Raw genomic sequence first — 20,053 nt, 5'->3', positions numbered from 1 at the left:
AGGCCTATGATAATGATAAAGATAGTTGGAATTAATGTTCTAAATTTTGTTAATGAATATTGTTATACTCATTTGAATGCTATTGTTACTTTTGTACTTCATCCTGGCTTGCACTAAATAACTTATAAAGTTTTACAGTGAATAAAATTTTTTTTGACTTTGACTTTGACTTCGTTTTATTTTACATTGAAATTAATAAATACAAAATGCTTACTGATGATATATGATCCCAGTGTCTTTCTTATTTCTTTTAGTATTATTTTTACAAAGTTTTACCACGCAACCTTAGTTTAAATGATTAGCAAAGTTTAACAGAACATCGAACATATTTTTCGAGACTGGCTCGAGTACGCCCACTTGGGCGTAGTATTAGTAGCCGCACTTTGCTACTACGCCTGCGGTATCTAGATGGAGCGTAGCGGAGACCAATCTAATCTACGATAAATACATTTGTTTATAGTTTTGTCACGATGTGTCAGTACACTGCTCTGAATATTTTTTAGGGTTCCGTGCATAAACGATAACCTATCACTAAGACTCTCCCGACAGTTTGTTTGTCTTTTTTTTTGAGAAGAGGAAAATACATTTAGGTATTTAGACCCCGAAACAGGGTCCAAATGTCGGGCTCAGGTGTTTTCAACCCCAACCGACTAAGAACCTCCTTTGTGCCCAGCCCTAGAAGCTTTTTCAGCGAAGCCGCGCGGGGTCATGGAGTCCGAAAATGTAGCTCAGAGTCGCGGGGCGACTCGGAAGGAAACTCAAACCTCGGACCGACTGCTCGCTAGACTAGATGGAGAGAATATCACTAACGATCTCATATATCTGTTAGTCGGCATTAGATAAAAAAACAACACAAAAGGTCGCGGATCTTGGACCAGTGGGAGGCTCCTTTGCCCAGGATGCCGGCTATGGGTACTACAACGGCGCTTATTCTACCGCGAAGCAGTAATGTGTTAACATTACTGTGTTTCGGTCTGAAGGTCGTCGTAGCTAGTGAAATTACTGGGCAAATGAGTCTTAACATCTGATGTCTCATGGTGACGAGCGCAAATATAGTGCTTCTCAGAATTTTAGGTATTTTTAAGAATTCTGCAATCGACACTGCATCGTAATGCACAGGGCGTATCAATTACCATCAGCTGAGCGTCCTGCTCGTCTAGTCCCTTATTTTCTTAAAAAAGAATATCAATTTGGTGCTTAAAATTATATGTTTATAACGCTTATTTTGACAAAATAGGTCAATCAATATATTATATTGCTGACGTAGAATATCTGTTATGATAATTTATCTAAACCCAAAAGTGTGATCAAGAGAGAGTAACGCATCGTACTTGGTAATTCTGATTTTCTACATACCTTCGATGATGATAAAAAATGCTTTAAACAACAATGAAATCCAGAGGGCCATCTGAATTCATTTGAAATGGTATCTGCGACCCTTTTCCCAAATTAAAGCGAAGCCTTACTAATTTTTTTTTTTGGAAAAGGATGACAAACAAGCCTAAGGATCACCTGGTGTTAAGTGATCACCGCCACCCACATTGTCTTGCAACACCAGAGGAATCACAGGAGCGCCTTCCCCACAATACGATATAATGTAATAATGTTTGTATTTATTTCATAAGGTAAAATAATATACAATATTTGTATGTGAGTTTGTTTTTATGAAGGCTTGTTACGCTTTAAATACACAGCGAATTATGGAATTTTGCACAGACTGTGTCAGATTTACGGGGCATTTTTTATCAATAATTATCCTCGGGAGTTTGAAACGTTTTTAATATGGATGAAGTCACGGGCAGCGGCCAGCGGGCAATCAAGCAAGGTACACTTACCTAAAAGGCCAGCAACGTTTTTTTCATTGCTTTTTTCATAACCATAACCTTAACCATGTGTTCGAAGTAAATCCATCGAACAGCATTATATTACAAATATTGCTTAGTAGATAAAATTAATTGTAATAAAACCATGTGTCGCCTTTAGTAAGGCAGTACGCGGGTGAACATTGATCGGGCCGGTCCTAGTAACCATTAACCATTTGTCTATAAACATTACAGGACTGGTCCGAGTAACCATTTTACAGATTCGAACCCACGACCTCCGGCGTTCCGTGCCGGTGCTCTAAGCCACTGAGCTAACCGTTCGATTACCGCCTTGTTATAAAATTCTGTTTGCTTTGTTCAACTCTCAGGTTGTGGCTTCATCTACAGGATCTACTTTACAGTTGATAACCTGCTCAACCCCAATATTTGCATATTAGGAAATTGACTTGAGATGTCGCTCTTGTAAATCTAAACAATTTGTCATATTTTTAAAGTGATAACCCTCACTTCTAGGATTAATACACAAACAAAATTTGAAAAACAAAATTTTATGAACGATGCGGGATTCGAACCCACGACCTCCGGCGTTCCGTGCCGGTGCTCTAAGCCACTGAGCTAACCGTTCGATTGTAACCAATTAATAGTAGAGATCCGCATACTCATAAGTAGAATCATTAATTATAATTATTTATCAAGTTAAATAGATTAATTTAGTAACTTAAGTAAATAAATACCTTTACCATAAAAACAACATACATATTATATCTAACCCTAAGTGCACCCCTTTTCATAGTCCTTCGAGCATAGTTCGGTTCGCGAGTGTTAAGAGGTATTTTCGTAAATTCGAAGCAAACCAGTGACATAGAAAACTTAAAAAGAGCAATTAGCAGACATCGTTGTTGTTAACATTTTTTAATTGACCATTTAAATAAGCCATCTTATTCGGAAAAACGCTGTCGCATATGTTTAAGGAAATACAATACTCTGTTGCACAAGGGTATAATGAAACCGTATCAAAATTTGTCAGCAAAACCAGTTCATTGACCAGGCTATAGTTCTAGAACAAATGACAAAAGTTCCGGATCCAACTCCACACACGTGACCAGTTAAAACCAGATTTAATAAAGTTATTGCAAACCGTAGGATTTAACTTACGAAAGTGGACATCAAACGAACCATCACTATTAGAAGATTTAAAACCTGACCAATGTTATATGAATCCATTTGAATTGAAGCAGCATGAATCAACCAAAGCATTGGGACTAGGGTGGAACACTCAAAAGGATAGTTTTATTTTTAAATTTAAGATAGAATCAACTTCAGTAAATACCAAAACATCTAGATAGCTACGGCAATTCTATTTTTTATGACGTTGTTTGCACCAACTTATAGATTGTATAAAACACAGGAAATGACCAATAACCAAAGTATCTATTTTGATCCAATATCTAAGTTACAGCTAGTGAGAGACAAATCGAAATTGATTGTATATTATGATATGGAACCATACTGTCCAGATATAGAAACTTATAATAAAATTACGAATTATTTAGATAAATTACGTTACTCCCTTGATTATACAAATAGTAATTGTAACATAATTACTTACCATCTTTTGAATACGCAGCATTTTAAGTTTCACGCTAGTGGTATTGTCAACGGTGTCGAATATCTTGCCAATAAGTTGTACGGCGTATTGGACTCCCGCTTCGCAGAACAGTATACGCAAGACATTGAAATAATAAAAAGCAATGAAAAGCATTTGGCTAACTTAAGGAAGAACCAAATTTCTGTTTTAGAAACAGAGTTTAATGTGCTTAAGAATAGACAAACTACAGTAGATAAACAACATAAGCTTATAAACAAGAAATTAAATGAATTTGAAGAAAACACCAATACTTTACAGCGTGATATTCAGAATGTTTCCCACGTTCAGGACTTTTTGCTTACTTCTGAAATTGCCAACAGTTTGTTACATAGTTACATTTATATATTCCTAAAGAAATCGACCCAATAAACTACATCATAAGCCTTAATATAATATCTAAGGAAATATAATTTGATGATGACGTTAATGAGACCAATACATCATTAATTGCACTTCAAAGGGCAATAAAAATCTTAAAAAACAGTAAAGCGGATGTCATTGATATCTTTGCATGAAATTCACATAATATTCACATTCATAAGTTATGTGATGATAATCGTCGGCTAATAGTAGAAATCCGCGTACTCACAAGTAGAACCATTAATTATAGTTATTTAATAAGTGTCATAGATTAATTTAGTATCTTAAGTAAATAAATACCTTTACCATAAAAACAATATACATATATCTACCCCTAACTGCACCCCTTTTCATCATGTATAGCGGCTGTTTTTCCAATCCCATAAATAATAATATATATTAATAATCCGTAATAACATGTGAACATCACCTCTTGAAGCGTTCCATAATGTGGTCGTAGCCTTAGCTTGAGATCGCTTGGTCGGAGGACGGCGCGCATCCCGCAGCCAACGACATTCGCGCGTCATCCGCTAACCGCGACGGTTCTTCCAATATGGGGGTTCTCTCTATTTCAAAGTTACTTTTTCTTTTTTATTACTTTATTTCTGTTGAAACAAAATGCCCCATAAATTGTGAGTGCGTTCGTAACATAGTCCGATGCGCCAATCAGGGTTTGATGTCAGTTCCGGCGGTGCCAGAAGAAATCTTTACTCTGTAAGTAAAACTTTCTTGTAGATTTTCGCGGTCTTTACAATAGGCTCGGTTTACTGTGCGAATTATATCGTTTATGAGCAATGCGAAAAGCGCTGAAGTACTTTTACTTGCATTGTTGCGTTAACATTTTATATAGAAATAATTTGGGTACTTTTCTATTTAAAATATTAGTCGGGGCCGTACTTCTAAAATCGCGGTGAACTTTTCCCTTGATATTACTTGTAGGTCACAGATTTATTATTTATATTAGAAAATATATTTTTTGTAAGTAATTTTATTATTGTAGTAAATGTGCGATTTTATAACAACCGCTAGCGCCCTATAAACCTATATAATAGGTCTGACGCGTAAAATTTCAAATAGGTTTTTTACTATCAATAATTTTCATATCCCGTTTTGAATAAAAATATTCGAATTTGTAACGAGTTTAATTTCCACATTGAGATATTCACAAAATGAGTACGAAATGTGTAATCTGTTCTCCAGGGTCCTTATATTTCTTAAAGTTTATTTGCAGCCCCGACGGTGTTAATAAATTGAAAATTAAAACACTTTTTTTTTCTCATCTCGGACACATTATATCTCCGTCGGCCGTCGGGGACTTTGGGCCTTCGTTACTTCTACAACTACCACCAACTACCAATTAAATTCAAGATTTTAAATCCATACATATTGTAATAAAACCAGGTGTCGTGCTGTGAACATTAAAATTCAATAAGTAGTAATTTTTTGTAACGAGTTTAATTTCTACATTGAGAAATTCACAAAATGAGTACGAAATGTGTAATCTGTTCTATAGGGTCCTTATATTTCTTAAAGTTTATTTGCAGCCCCGACGGTGTTAATAAATTGAAAATTAAAACCCTTTTTTTTTTCTCATCTCGGACACATTATATCTCCGTCGGCCGTCGGGGACTTTGGGCCTTCGTTACTTCTACAACTACCACCAACTACCAATTAAATTCAAGATTTTAAATCCATACATATTGTAATAAAACCAGGTGTCGTGCTGTGAACATTAAAATTCAATAAATAGTAATTTTTTGTAACGAGTTTAATTTATACATTGAGAAATTCACAAAATGAGTACGAAATGTGTAATCTGTTCTATAGGGTCCTTATATTTCTTAAAGTTTATTTGCAGCCCCGACGGTGTTAATAAATTGAAAATTAAAACCCTTTTTTTTTCTCATCTCGGACACATTATATCTCCGTCGGCCGTCGGGGACTTTGGGCCTTCGTTACTTCTACAACTACCAATTAAATTCAAGATTTTAAATCCATACATATTGTAATAAAACCAGATGTCGTGCTGTGAACATTAAAATTCAGTAAATAGTAATTTTTTGTAACGAGTTTAATTTCTACATTGAGAAATTAACAAAATGAGTACGAAATGTGTAATCTGTTCTATAGGGTCCTTATATTTCTTAAAGATTATTTGCAGCCCCGACGGTGTTAATAAATTGAAAATTAAAACGCTTTTTTTATTTCTCATCTCGGACACATTATATCTCCGTCGGCCGTCGGGGACTTTGGGCCTTCGTTACTTCTACAACTACCACCAACTACCAATTAAATTCAAGATTTTAAATCCATACATATTGTAATAAAACCAGCTGTCGTGCTGTGAACATTAAAATTAAATAAATATTAATTTTTTAACCACTTTTTATGAAACTATGTTTTTTTTCATTGACGATTGTCCACTATATTTATTTTCATGGCATCTGACCATTTAACCAATCTTGTGCACCTACTTGTAGGTAAGTTATGCAATTTAAAAATTTTATACAATTCAGTCCAGCCGTTTTGAAGAAGCCTTGACACAAAAATTTTTGTTTTCCAGTGAAGTGTGTAAAATTTCATATCATTGTACATAGAAAAACAACGCTCAGAACGATGGTTTAATTCATAGTTCCTGTCAATGTAGAAGTAACATTATAATTAATGTGTGCGTGAGCGTCACGTACTTACATTCACCAACACGCACACAGACAGCCAAATAATGTTGCAAGTGAATAGACATTTCCCTAAATCAGTAAATAGAAAGAAATACTAGATTATATGTAATAAAGAAAGAAGAAATAAAGTATAAAATTAGAATTTAATAAAAACATCACGAATTTAATTATGCAACAATTTTTGAATGTAAGTGAAGAAGTGCTTTAGAATCGCTGTTTTTTAAAACTCGATGAAACGAAAAAGTGATGGCATCATTTTTAAAATCCAATAGATAAGATATCAAAATTGTTGAAATCACAAATTTGCGCGGCGGCCATCTTGGATTTCAAAAATGATCCTAAATTCGTTCTCTGCACCCTTGAGAACCTCGGATGTAGCTGGGAACGGCGCCTCTATCATCTCGCTTTTTCGTTTCATCGTTTACATTATCGTATTTAAAGACATTATACGTATTGATATAAAAAAATTACAACAAAGCATGCTTCAAAAGATTATGTCTGGAAAAGGAGGACAAACGAGCAAAGAGTTACCTGATAGTATGTGATAAACACAGACTATAAACTCTTCTTCTCACTAGAGGAATCACAAGAGCGTTGCCGACCTCATAATATAGCGTCCAATACACGTATATATGAATCCGCAAGATTTTCCGATTACTTACAGATGTACTACTATGTTCCTTAAATAGATTATTAGTATATTTATACTCGTATCTAACGAATAGACTAAATTTTTTGAAGTTATAGATTATTAGGCGCGTTATGAAAAAATGGTGAGAGTGAAATTTTAAGATGCGCGTGCATCACTGTAACACAAAAGTAGTTGGTGGAAGTTGGTTCCTAAAATTTTCTGACGTTTGCGTCATTCGCTATTTTTTTTTTTGGTTTCCTCGTCCATTATTGGGACAGGCAAAGGGTTCAAGCTCATACAGCCGTATTCATTATTTAATAATTAATTGACAAAGAAATCATTTCAAAATTTTTCTTTCTAAAAACGTAGAATTGCACGAGTATATCATTTTAATGATTTTTCTTCGTTAGGCCAAAGAAGTATAACTTCTTGCGTACATACATACCTTGTCATTACACACACACTCAATTTTATTATAATCATTGCCAATATTTATGGTTGCAGTAGACTTGGGGGATCGAATATCTATTTAATTTATCAATATATAGTTTTAGTAGTCTGGCTTCTACGGTGCGGAGTCTAGAGAATACCAGCGTTGAGAAGTAAAAATCCCAAAAATTATTCTTTAAACTTCTTGAACCTACTAAACTTACTAAATTAATTGGAACGTAGCAGACTAGGATCAAATCACGATAAAAGAACTAAACACTGTCTTATTAATATCTCATACAAATAAAATTTGAAACCATAATTTATAAACGATACCGCGAACCCGCGACCTCTCAGGTTCTGTCCGAGCGCTCTTATCACTCGGGTTCGAGTCCCGCATCGTTTATAAATTTTGGTTTCAAATTTAATTTGTATAATTATTCTCAGAAGTAAAGGATATCACTTTAAAATAACGAATAAAATCTATACAATATCTTGAATTTAGTGGATAATCTATACATATTATAACAAATGGCGTAGTATCGAGTCTAAATGAACATAGAACATTACATGATGTAGATAATTCTAGTTAAATTAGATCTTTTTTCTGTTTATCAGTTTGCCCGATGTTTTGTACACGGTTTTCACTATTGTATTACGGCTTCCCGTAACATGTTAATTAGTTTATTTAAATAATACTACGAAAAATGCGCGCGCGAAGTCGTAGGCTCAGATGTAATGTAATGCTAATGCGAAATATGTTGATCTCGCACATTAAGTACCTACCATACTGAAAGTTACCCTGGATATAGCGTAGGCCCTTGATCGTGTATGGCACAAGGCGCTTCTCTCTAAAGTTCCATCATTAATTGGGCTTCCCGAGAATTTATGCGTGTGGACCTTCTGGGGCGTCCTCACTGGGCGCATCATACAGGTCGTTATCGAAAGTTATTGTTCGAATCCGAAGCCCGTTTACGCTGGAGTACCCCAAGGCTGTGTACTATCTCCTACACTGTTTCATCTGCATATCAATAATATGTTGGACACCTCCAATATACTTTGCTATGCAGACGACACCACTGGTGATGCCGTATACATGGAACATGCAGGTCTCGGAAAATCGGTGACCGAAACCAGTGCCGGGAGAAACTTGTGTCTTCTATCGAGTCCTCTCTTGAGAAGGTTGCGGGATGGGGTAAATTGAACCTTATCCAGTTTAATGGTTGTTTGTTTAAGGCTATCTTTACAACCATAGGACTGCCATATATTTTATACAGAATTATTCCCGCTATAGATGGTTTGTACACATCACCTATTAGTTTTGATTTTTCCCTTTCATCTCTTGCATAACGCATTCATCTAATTGCCTTATTTTAAAGATCTCCGTCTTTGGAAAGAGCTTTATTGTGCGGTGTTTCCAGGGCGGTACGACACGGGGACCCTGTAAAAAAGCGAGTACACATTATCTAAAAGACTAGCAATGCTCCTGTGATTCCTATGGAGCTGCAAAAGAGAGACATTCTATCGTTTATCTTCCCATTTGATTTAAAAAAAAATCAAAGGTGGAGACCGTTGATTTTTTTTAAATCTTGATCTCGGTAGAGCGAGAAGAACAAGCCAAGGAAGTTTTTAACTTTAGATAATGGATGTTCATAATTATTGCGTACTAAAAGGCATGAAAGGCATTTATTTTCTCACAATTCATTCCTTTAGAATTCTAATTGATGTCATTTCTAATATACTAGACACTACTACCGCTTCGGAAACAAATGGCCCTCTGAGAGAGAAGAAGCGGCGCAAGAAACTCTCCGAGCATTCTTTTTTTGCGCTCTTTTTAATTAAAGTATACAACTGTACTGTTGTACTGTCATTGCTATTGCTATAAAATAATGATAATCTAGTCCCTGGCTGTCCGATCACTTAGATATTCAGCCGTGGAGTAGTAGGATTAACGACGGCGCCATTTTTTTTATAAAACATTTAAATTTATTTATAGATAACGCCTGAACAGTGGCTGGAACTTTATTATAAAAGTGTATACATTTACCGTTAAAACTATTATGTATCTTATATCTTACTATACTGGGATATAGGCGTTATTGCATTTATCTATTTACATGATACTTTAACGACTTTGATATACTTATAACCTTGTCTGTACTACTAAAGAATATCATATGCTATCGTAATCATCATGGTCTGACGAGCTTAACATCATTGTTACAAAGAGACTGGCTGGCGGCAATATTTAATAAAGATTTGAATGATGATGATAACAGAATCTGTTTTCAAAATTATTATTCTAGGAGTTTCTTATTACTTGTGTAACGGTAGGTTGAAAATCTAGAGATGGTTAAAACCAGGTTACGAATAATGAAAGTATTATCCAGTGGGAGGCTCCTTTGCACAGGATGCCGGCTAGATTATGGGTACCACAATCTTTTTCTGCCGTGAAGCAGTAATAATAATGTATTGAAACAATCTTTAATAAAATATCATTTAATTTAATAAGGACTTATACAGAGGTGTAAATAATATGGTTTGATTATTGATGGCACTTATATGAACTATTAAATGTAAAAAAGTAGTTATAGTGACATAACTACAGTAATTGGTATCGCAGATGTTTTGTAGATATTTGTACGTTCAAAAATACTGTAGAATATTTTTTTGTGCTATCATCAATAGTTTCCGCAGCGCACGCGATGACAGAATTTTTATGACAATTAATTTCACGTGTTGGGTGATATTATTGAATTTTTATATATGATCACTATTTTTTGAAAATGTAATATTTTTGTGAAATAATTTTTTAAATTGGTCCAGTAGTTTTTGTGTGAAAACATTACAAACATACATAAAAAAATACAAATTTTTCCTATTTTAAATATTAGTTTAGATTATACCGATGTGCTTCCAGTATCTGTTGATGTCAAGAATGCTTTCTTATATTATATAATCCATTTATTTGCATTACGAAATTTTAGCGGAATCAACAGGAACAAAAGCATAATTGCTACTATTGCCTATTTGAGCCCTCCGGCAATATGCGCATAATATGCGGTGACAAATTCATGAATTTCTGAAACCCATGAATTGAAACCCTGTAAATGCTTGTAAGAACTGTTATGACGTAGCAGTTGGATAAGAGGCTCTTAGTTATCGTTAAAATGATGATTGAAATAAGAAAATAACAGAAAATAAAGATAATAAGCTCAAACTATTCGTTTTTTTTTGTTAAATGTAAAAAGAAAAGAACTCTTTTGACATTCATAAGTGTAATTTTCTTGAAATACATGAATAAAGTGATTTTGATTTTATTTGATATGCCGTTTGAATGGGGAAATCTGGTCACTTATGACATAAAAAGGTACTAGTTTTTAAACCAATAATACTATGTATAATTTTAGTTCGATTATACCTGCAATGAAAACCAGAGTATAAGCCTTAAACCCAAGCATTATCTGGAAATAAATATATTTTTAATTCCAGATAATGCTTGGCTTAAATTTAAGTAATTAATTCAATTTTATATTTAAAACAAAAACACTGAGTTTGATAAAGACAAGATTCCTATATTTTGTTCCTTGGTCTGACAAAAGTTGCAAATGGGAGCATATTATATTTTCGAATGGATGGTACATATTGACGATCATTAAATGATTCTAACCCTATTTTAAATCGAAACATATGTATTATGAATGAATTTGAAATGAAATTAAACTATAATAATGACGTTTAAAAGTCATTAAGTAATATTGATCTCCTAAAGATTTTTATAAGTAGTTTAGTTTGGAGATTTTCCCTTTAAACATAACTATTCCTTTAATAAATTTTCCTAAACATTTGTCGGTATATTGAATGTAGGTTCGATGCAAAACCGATTCAGAACTCTAAACATCAAAGCAACAACAATTATCATATAATACAGGCAACAGAGTGGCTAAAACATCAATTATTTAATTAATGCAATTTAGAAGGAAATAAAATAGAACATAAAGAGCTCTTCACTTTGATCTCAGCTTCAACTAAACGGTTATTTGAGAATCAACTCTGAATATTTTTATAAGAGTTCGCAAATATTAAAAAGAACACTGCTACAGTGTACATTGGCAATCGCAAACAAACGGCACATCCTGACGATCATCGTAAATACATATCAGACATAATATTGAACGGCCAGAATGTCATTATATAATTTACAAAACCTTAATTTTTTTGAAAGGAAGACGTTAATAATAGCGGTTAAAGTATGAAATTGCCGTTTTATTGTAATAAGTACTTCGAATTGACATAGAACCTTCATGGTTTGAGATTTTTGATGGCAGCAATGTATAACATAGAGAAGAATGGTAATTATTGTGATTAATTAAATATGTTAAATTAGAAAAAAAACGAATTTCATATTTCAGTACAAATTGGCAATTTCACACTTTAACCCGTTATATATTAGGTATACCTAGGTTCCTCTCTACACATCGTCACATTCGATGGAACCACTGAGAAAAGCAGCGAGCCCATTCTTTCTTAGGGGTCTCTTCTATGGCATTTACGTCGGCTTTCATCGCATCTTCAGTAAAGGTCGTATCGTCAGTCTCGTAAAGCGAGTACCTCGAATTTCATCTTTAGTTCTTGGGAATAAATAAAAGTGGCAAAGCGCCAGGTCAGGACTGTATGGCGGATGACTCATTATCTCGTCACCTGCCATAGTCAAATTTTCAACAGTCCATTTTGCACAGTGCGCTGAAGCATTGTCGTGGTGAAGGAGGATCCTGCTTCGAGGGCGCTGCTGTCGATTTTTTCCAAGAAAACAGGCAAACAGCGATTGACATACCAGTGACTAGGCTTGCCCGTATCTGCTGATAGGTCACTCTCTTATCTTCCTCTATCATGCGTCGCAAAGCACTGACGTTATCTTCAGTAGTCGCTGTTAAAGGACGTCCTTCACGCGGAACATCATTGAGATTGCTACGTCCACGCTTAAACTCGTTAAACCAATTGTAAATAGTGGCACGAGATGGGGCTTCATTAAGAAATGCTAATCGCAGCCTACCATAGCATTGTTGTTGAGTAAGCCCACAACGAAAGTCATAATAAATCATTGACTGAAAATTTTCTCACGTTACGTTCATTTTCACGTATTTTTTTTTGGTGTTTAGTGATCACCGCCGCCCACATTCTCTTGCAACACTAGAGGAATCACAAGAGCGTTGCTGGCCTTTAAGGAAGGTGTACGCGCTAGTTTTGAAGGTACCCATGTCGTATCGTCCCGGAAACACCGCACAAGGAAGCTCATTCCACAGCTTTGTAGTACGAGGGAGAAAGCTTCTTGAAAATCGCACTGTGGAGGACCGCCACACATCCAGATGGTGGGGATGATATCCTAACTTGTGGCGTGTCGTGGGAAGGTTGAATTCGGCGGCAGGAATCAGGTTAAACAGCTCTTCGGAACACTCCCCGTGATAAATGCGGTAGAAGACACACAATGAAGCGACGTCTCTACGCAACGCCAAGTGATCCAGCCGTTCACAGAGCACTGAGTCCCCGACAATTCGAGCTGCTCTACGTTGCACGGGGTCAAATGGATCGAGCAGATACTGGGGTGCGCAAGACCAGAGATGAGAGTAATACTCCATGTGTGGCCGGACCTGCGCTTTGTACAGCGCTAGAATGTCGGCCGGCTTGAAGACTACCTCGACTACCACAAGATCGGTTACTACCGAGTGAAACCGCAGGGCATTGCTAGTCAATATAGGTATATAATAAGTTAATAAATAAATATAGAATGTTCGTGGTTACTTAGCAATACAAATAATTCAGCTAGTGACATTTCGTTACTTATGACAATTCATACAATGAGCGGGCTTCACAACCTTCTCAAGAATGGTATCTTGATACACGTGTGCCGATGTTTTGATACCCTTTTCACAAAAGTATGGCTCTGTCATTCCTTCATACCCCTACAACCCATCACCGAAGTCAGATAGTGCCCATGTTGTATTCTGTCGACTAAGTAGAAAGGTTCCTTAGAGCTTTGAGCATCAATAAAATCAAATCAAATTTGTTTTTCAAAATATTGTTCAATAATAAATCCGTAAACAAAATTTTTCTGTGACCTCCCTTTGCAGCTTAGCTTTGTACAGCTACAGTAGTTGTTTCGATTTTACCACCCTATTCCTTTTACAATAATCAGTTAGGAATTGACCAGTTCGTCTATTATAGGATGCAAGTCCAAAGTGATCTTTTAAAATACGATTAAGATCATACGTATGAACGTATGATCTTAATCATACGTTCATACTTTCAATATGGCAGCTTACAACTTAGGTATTGAAATGACCAACTTGATTGGTTTATCAAAATTTCCCATCTGTAATTAGCCCTTTTTCAACTCGTACGGCACAGAGCTTTCAACGTTACGCTTTCATATATATTTTTAGTTATCCTTAATTATTGGCAAGAACTCTAGCAAAATGCACAAACTATGAAGAATCGCTAAGAAAATCTGAACATAATATTGTTGTATCAAGTTTCTACCAAGTTCTGCTAATAAGCTGAGTGGTAAACAAAACCTCTTTCATTTATATTATAATAACTACAAGAACTTTCTAGAATAATAATGCAATATACAAAAGGTTTGCTATTACTGAAATCCAATACTTCTTACAGACTGTCTGGGTTTTCTTCATCATATCGTTTTTCATGAAAGCTTTGTTTAAGCAATTAAATTATAATTTTAAATGCAATTTCAAGAAAAACGTAGCCGTAGAGAAGTGAGACATAAATCTAGGAAATCCAATATTGCATATTACCTGTCTGAGTCTAGAAACTATTAGATAATATAATATGATAAAAACTGCTAGACAATTGATATAACTTAATATGTAGCTTCTAAAATATTATTCTAAACCGGACATCGCTTGCAACGCTTTACAATGCGGAGCTACTAAAGTAGGAATTATCTTCAAGCCTGGATTATATTATCATTACAAGTACTACTTTATATTATATGTGTCAAACTTCAACTTGTTATTAAATACAGTAAATCATTACCAATGACCTGTGTTTTTTTAAATGTTTTTAAAGCTTAACGGAGGATTATAATAGAGCCAACGGGTCACCTGATGTTAAGTGGTCACCTCTGCTCACATTCTCTTGCAATTCCAGAAGAATAATACGGAATCTTACAATGGTGTACCCAAAAAATAATTAATAGAAAAACAAAACTGTAGTACCAATACCCGAAACATATCTATTTGGCTGATTGCAGTTAAAGTAACAAATATACTTCTTGAGATGGACAATCGTACACCTGACGAATAGCTGTATGTAGAGAGTTAGCCCAGAGGCTGTACACCTATTTCTAAGTCCTTATTGAGTCCATCTTAACACGGCTGTAACGGGTGGGGTGAATACTGATGCAATTTGTGTCATATCGCATTACGCTACGCCGGTTTCACATCATACTATTACTTTTATGGGCAGAGTATACAAAGCTCCGACTCAGGTGACATCATTGTTTTAACAACACATAGATATAACTGTAGTAATATACGGTTATGAAGCATCGTCTTTGAAGGACGCCTGTGAAATGTGATGACATAGCTGAATATACCGCATCAACTGGACATGAAAGGTCAAAAACCGTGTTTCAGCGTGTTCAAGAAGTACACGAAAAAGTGTGTGTATACTTATGTGTACACGCAAGAAGTTATACTTCTTTGGCGTAACAAAGCAAAAGTCCTTAAAATTATTTATTCCTCTTGCTATTTTACATTTGTAGAAAGAACAATATTGTAAAAATCTTCCATATATGGCTTTGACAATTAATTATTAAATAATGATCCAACTTATACCTGTTACTTTTGTGTTACATTAATGCACGCGCATCTTAAAATTTCACTGTCATCATTTTTTCATAACGCGCCTAAAGAAGTATAACTTCAACAATACTGTCTCAGCCATCCATAAGCTCAGATACGTTACCTATAGCTAGGGATGGCGAGTGCTGGGCGAAGAACGAAATTGTCCGTCTCGCTGTTGCTGGGGTCCAATCAAAAAGCTGACAGCTTGACTGCAGACACACTATTCATAGTAAAAAAAGATAATACTGAGAGAAATTATCAGATAATTTCTAAATCAAAACGAAAAATTTTATAACATCCTTGAATATGTGTTCGCAAGAAAAAGAATTAAGTGTCGTCGCCCGGTATCGGTTGTGCAGTACGACGTTGTTAAGAGTTGTCAGAACTCTTACAAGTCATGGAAGTGGAAGACTTAGTGCTAGCAATGTTATCTGACTTCACGCTCTGCCGACTATACGGAGAAATTTATTATAATATGATTTTACTAAAGTATGAATTGTAAACTTTGAGGATATATCCATCTTTAAATGGGTGTTGTGTATGCTTTTTGTAAAATAATGAGGCAGAGTGGGAATTATTGGTTCCGCCCTGTAAGGAACTACTCTAAGTCTGAGATCTATAGAGTGAACTTAGACTTTGCTCAGACTTTACTTACGTAAAACATAGCTGAGTGTAAGCTTAGCAATATATTTTATTAAGTTATTAAAGTCACACCCGTCTTTATGAACTCTCTGAGCTTAGGAATTTGAAAAACGATCTAGTATTCAAGGCGCGTGTGTTCGTAATTATTCTAAAATACTTTTAGAAATTTGTAAAGATTCAAAACGTATCCATATTCGCAAACAGATTATTTCTTCAAAAACAGGTTAAAATAAAACAAATAAATATTCCATCTATATTAAAAAAGATGGAGTGATAATCGAAAATAGTAGGGTAATAGTAAATCACTCAAACTTTTGATCACATTTTTTCCTGTTCAGATTATAAATACTTTAAATTTTTCTTCTGAACCTGTACCTGTGAAAGTACCTGAGTTCACAGTTTCTTTTGCATTTAGGCACGTTACTACTAGGCTACTGTTGAAATAATAAAAGCATTTCACTCATTAAATGTAAAAAAAACATATGACATATGGGACAGGTGTGTCACTATTATAGCAAAGTTTATCAAAAATATTGCTCAATTATGTTTAATTTTCAATAAATGTTGTGATACTGAAATTCTTCCAGATTATATAAAGTACAGTAAAGTTATACCAGTTTTTAAGTCAGGGGTTAAGGAAGATACTAACAATTATAGACCAGTTTCTTTTCTAACAACAATTAGTAAAATGTTTGAGAAAACAATATTAAATTAACTGTTAATGCGTTTCTCTGGCAATAACATCTTACATTCTAATTTGGTTTTACGAAAAGTCTTTCAACAACACAAACGTCTTTCACAAGCTGGTATGGCGTTGATTCGACACATATTTAATTTTTGAAATAAAAATATAATCGTTATTCCAAAAACGAGACTACAAAATTCATTTGTTTGTGTCATTTGTGTAGTTAAGTAGCAGCACTGAGTTTATTTGAGATTGCTTCAATATGAGCCCCTCATTGTAGTTCACCTAATACTATTCCAAGAAACGAAGTAGAATCTACAAGTTTTAAAGGTTCCCCATTTAATATTAAAATTCTAGATACTTTCCTTTTACATTTAGTAGGTAGAATTAAATACATTTTGATTTGCTCGCGTTAAGTGAAAAATTATTCACTTATCGTCTGTGAAACGAACAATTTTCACATTCTTTCGAAGCTACAAATGGCAAATCATTAATGTAGACGAGGAACAAGAAAGGTCTTAAAATTGAACCCTGAGGCACACCCATCCGCATTAGAGCTTCTGATGAATGTTAATTATTAATTACTACTTTCTGGGTTCTATTAGCTAAGTTTGAAGTAATCATACTTTCTGGGTTCTATTAGCTACGTATGAGATTAAGTGGTTTGCTTCTTTTTTCATAATTATTGAGCTTACGGATAAGGGTAGAATTGTCTACGCAATCAAATGCTTTCGAAACATCACAAAATGTCCCTACAGCATTATCTCATCTCTCCCAAGCATTAAATATGTGTCGAATCAACGCCATACCAGCTTGTGAAAGACGTTTGTGTTGTTGAAAGACTTTTCGTAAAACCAAATTAGAATGTAAGATGTTATTGCCAGAGAAACGCATTAACAGTTAATTTAATATTGTTTTCTCAAACATTTTACTAATTGTTGTTAGAAAAGAAACTGGTCTATAATTGTTAGTATCTTCCTTAACCCCTGACTTAAAAACTGGTATAACTTTACTGTACTTTATATAATCTGGAAGAATTTCAGTATCACAACATTTATTGAAAATTAAACATAATTGAGCAATATTTTTGATAAACTTTGCTATAATAGTGACACACCTGTTCCATAAGTCATATGTTTTTTTTACATTTAATGAGTGAAATACTTTTATTATTTAAACAGTAGCCTAGTAGTAACGTGCCTAAATGCAAAAGAAACTGTGAACTCAGGTACTTTCACAAGTACAGGTTCAGAAGAAAAATTTAAAGTATTTATAATCTGAACAGGAAAAAATGTGATCAAAAGTTTGAGTGATTTACTATTACCCTACTATTTTCGATTACCACTCCATCTTTTTTAATATAGATGGAATATTTATTTGTTTTATTTTAACCTGTTTTTGAAGAAACAATCTGTTTGCGAATATGGATACGTTTGAATCTTCACAAATTTCTAAAAATATTTTAGAATAATTACGAACACACGCGCCTTGAATAGCAGATCGTTGTTCAAATTCCTAAGCTCAGAGAGTTCATAAAGACGGGTGTGACTTTAATAACTAAATAAAATATATTGCTAAGCTTACACTCAACTATGTTTTACGTAAGTAAAGTCTGAGCAAAGTCAAAGTACGCTCTATAGATCTCAGCCTAAATTCAGAAATTTACTCAAACGAAACATTTTAAATGCAACAGCCGGAATCGACAAATAAAACACATTTATTCAATATTTCAACGTATTACTTTATGTTGTATATTATGTTGTATATTGATAGAAGGTTGTTGATAGAAAGATGTTATTTTGATAATTAAAGCAAATACTTTTCGATTGTTTGGTATATATTCTATTATATGTAAATATATTAGACGTATATAGTCGGCCGTCACGAGATATCCGGTCTAACTAACATTGAGTAAAAGTGGATAGTTCACTTGATAAATGTAGAACTCATTATGAAAGAAACAATGAACCTATTAGAGGGCGCATGACGGTATAAGAATGTCACGCCGTTTGCTTTGACGACATAGGTATTACTTTATTTCGCTATTCGATGCTTCTCATCAAAAGTTTTATACATTTGATAAATTTTTTTCCATAGTAAAAACCGCTGAAAGATTTCGTCTCTATTGATAAACTTTTCAATGGCGGTCATTTGAAGGGTATCATTTTCATCTAGATTAGCAATGAATACAATACAATTCACAATACACGCAGTCATTTCGTCAAAAGCTTTTCATAGTCTCTCACACAAAGGAAATCAGGAATTCCATATATGCTGCACCTGAGTTTTATTTGGACATGCACTAATGAAAAACAGTGTGAAAGGCTTGATTTGATGAAACACAGAATCCAATTTCAACCGTATTTTCTCTAGAACTGCCTTTGTGTTTTTTATATTTACTATATGTTATGTACACATTTTATATTTTCCAAATTTAATATGATTTTGCAGTTTGATTCTGTTACATAAGAGATTATTAAAAAAACTGTGCTATCATGCAATACAACGTGGACAATAAATTGTCATTAATATAAATGATCCGAGTTGTGGTCACAAATTATTTACATTCAAATAAAAGTGTGAATAGTTAGTAAGCAGTGTGTCTCTCTCTGTGGTTGTTCCTTTACAACTGAGTATCGTAGTCATCGTTGGCTGAGGATTTGAGGATTTATGGATTGTCCATCCTTACCCTAGCATATTTTTACCCAACTTAAAAAAAGGAGGAAGTTCTCAATTCGTCGGTATGCTTTTTTATGTTTGTTACCTCAAAACTTTCGTCTGGATGAACCGATTTTGATAAATCTTTTTTTATTTGAAAGCTGGTGCTTCCCGTGTTGTCTCATTGTAATGGTCCAGATCTGATAATGGCAATGGCAAGATAAACAACTGGCTTCAAAAGCACTATTCCAAAACATTATATATAATATGTTCTAAAAAGTATAAAAATAATTGCGTATTTTTATACAATCTAATTAATTAATCTTATTCTAGTTACGATTATTGTAATTTTTGCAGTCGGTGTCAGCCAAGATAGATTTGTAACTACATACATAGTTACAGGTGAGATGTGCTTGAATCATGAGGAGGCAAGAGGCGCGAGCGGGTTGCGGCGGAATTACACCGATCTCAAAAATAACAATAATCGTAACTAGAATTAGATTAATTAATTAGATTGTATAAAAATACGTAATGATTTTTATACTTTTGAGTGCATGTTATATCTATTGTTTTGGATAAGTGTTTTTGAAGTCGGTTGTTTTATTTGTTAAGATTTTTTTTTTAAATTGTAATA

General features: G+C 34.2%; 1 protein-coding gene across 1 annotated transcript in view; it reads left to right on the top strand.

Moving 5' to 3' along the window:
• Positions 1-4,367: 4,367 nt before the first annotated feature.
• The window catches only part of LOC126978877 (peroxidasin-like), a 62,983-nt gene continuing 47,297 nt past the window's right edge, over positions 4,368-20,053 (top strand). Inside the window, exon 1 of the mRNA XM_050827993.1 lies at positions 4,368-4,545. Within this exon, the coding sequence (XP_050683950.1) occupies positions 4,385-4,545 (161 nt within the window). The 5' untranslated portion in view covers positions 4,368-4,384. The remainder of the gene's footprint in view (positions 4,546-20,053) is intronic.

Source organism: Leptidea sinapis, chromosome Z, assembly GCF_905404315.1.
Source record: "Leptidea sinapis chromosome Z, ilLepSina1.1, whole genome shotgun sequence".
NCBI lineage: Eukaryota > Metazoa > Arthropoda > Insecta > Lepidoptera > Pieridae > Leptidea > Leptidea sinapis.
This window is presented reverse-complemented; position numbering and strand designations above follow the sequence as displayed.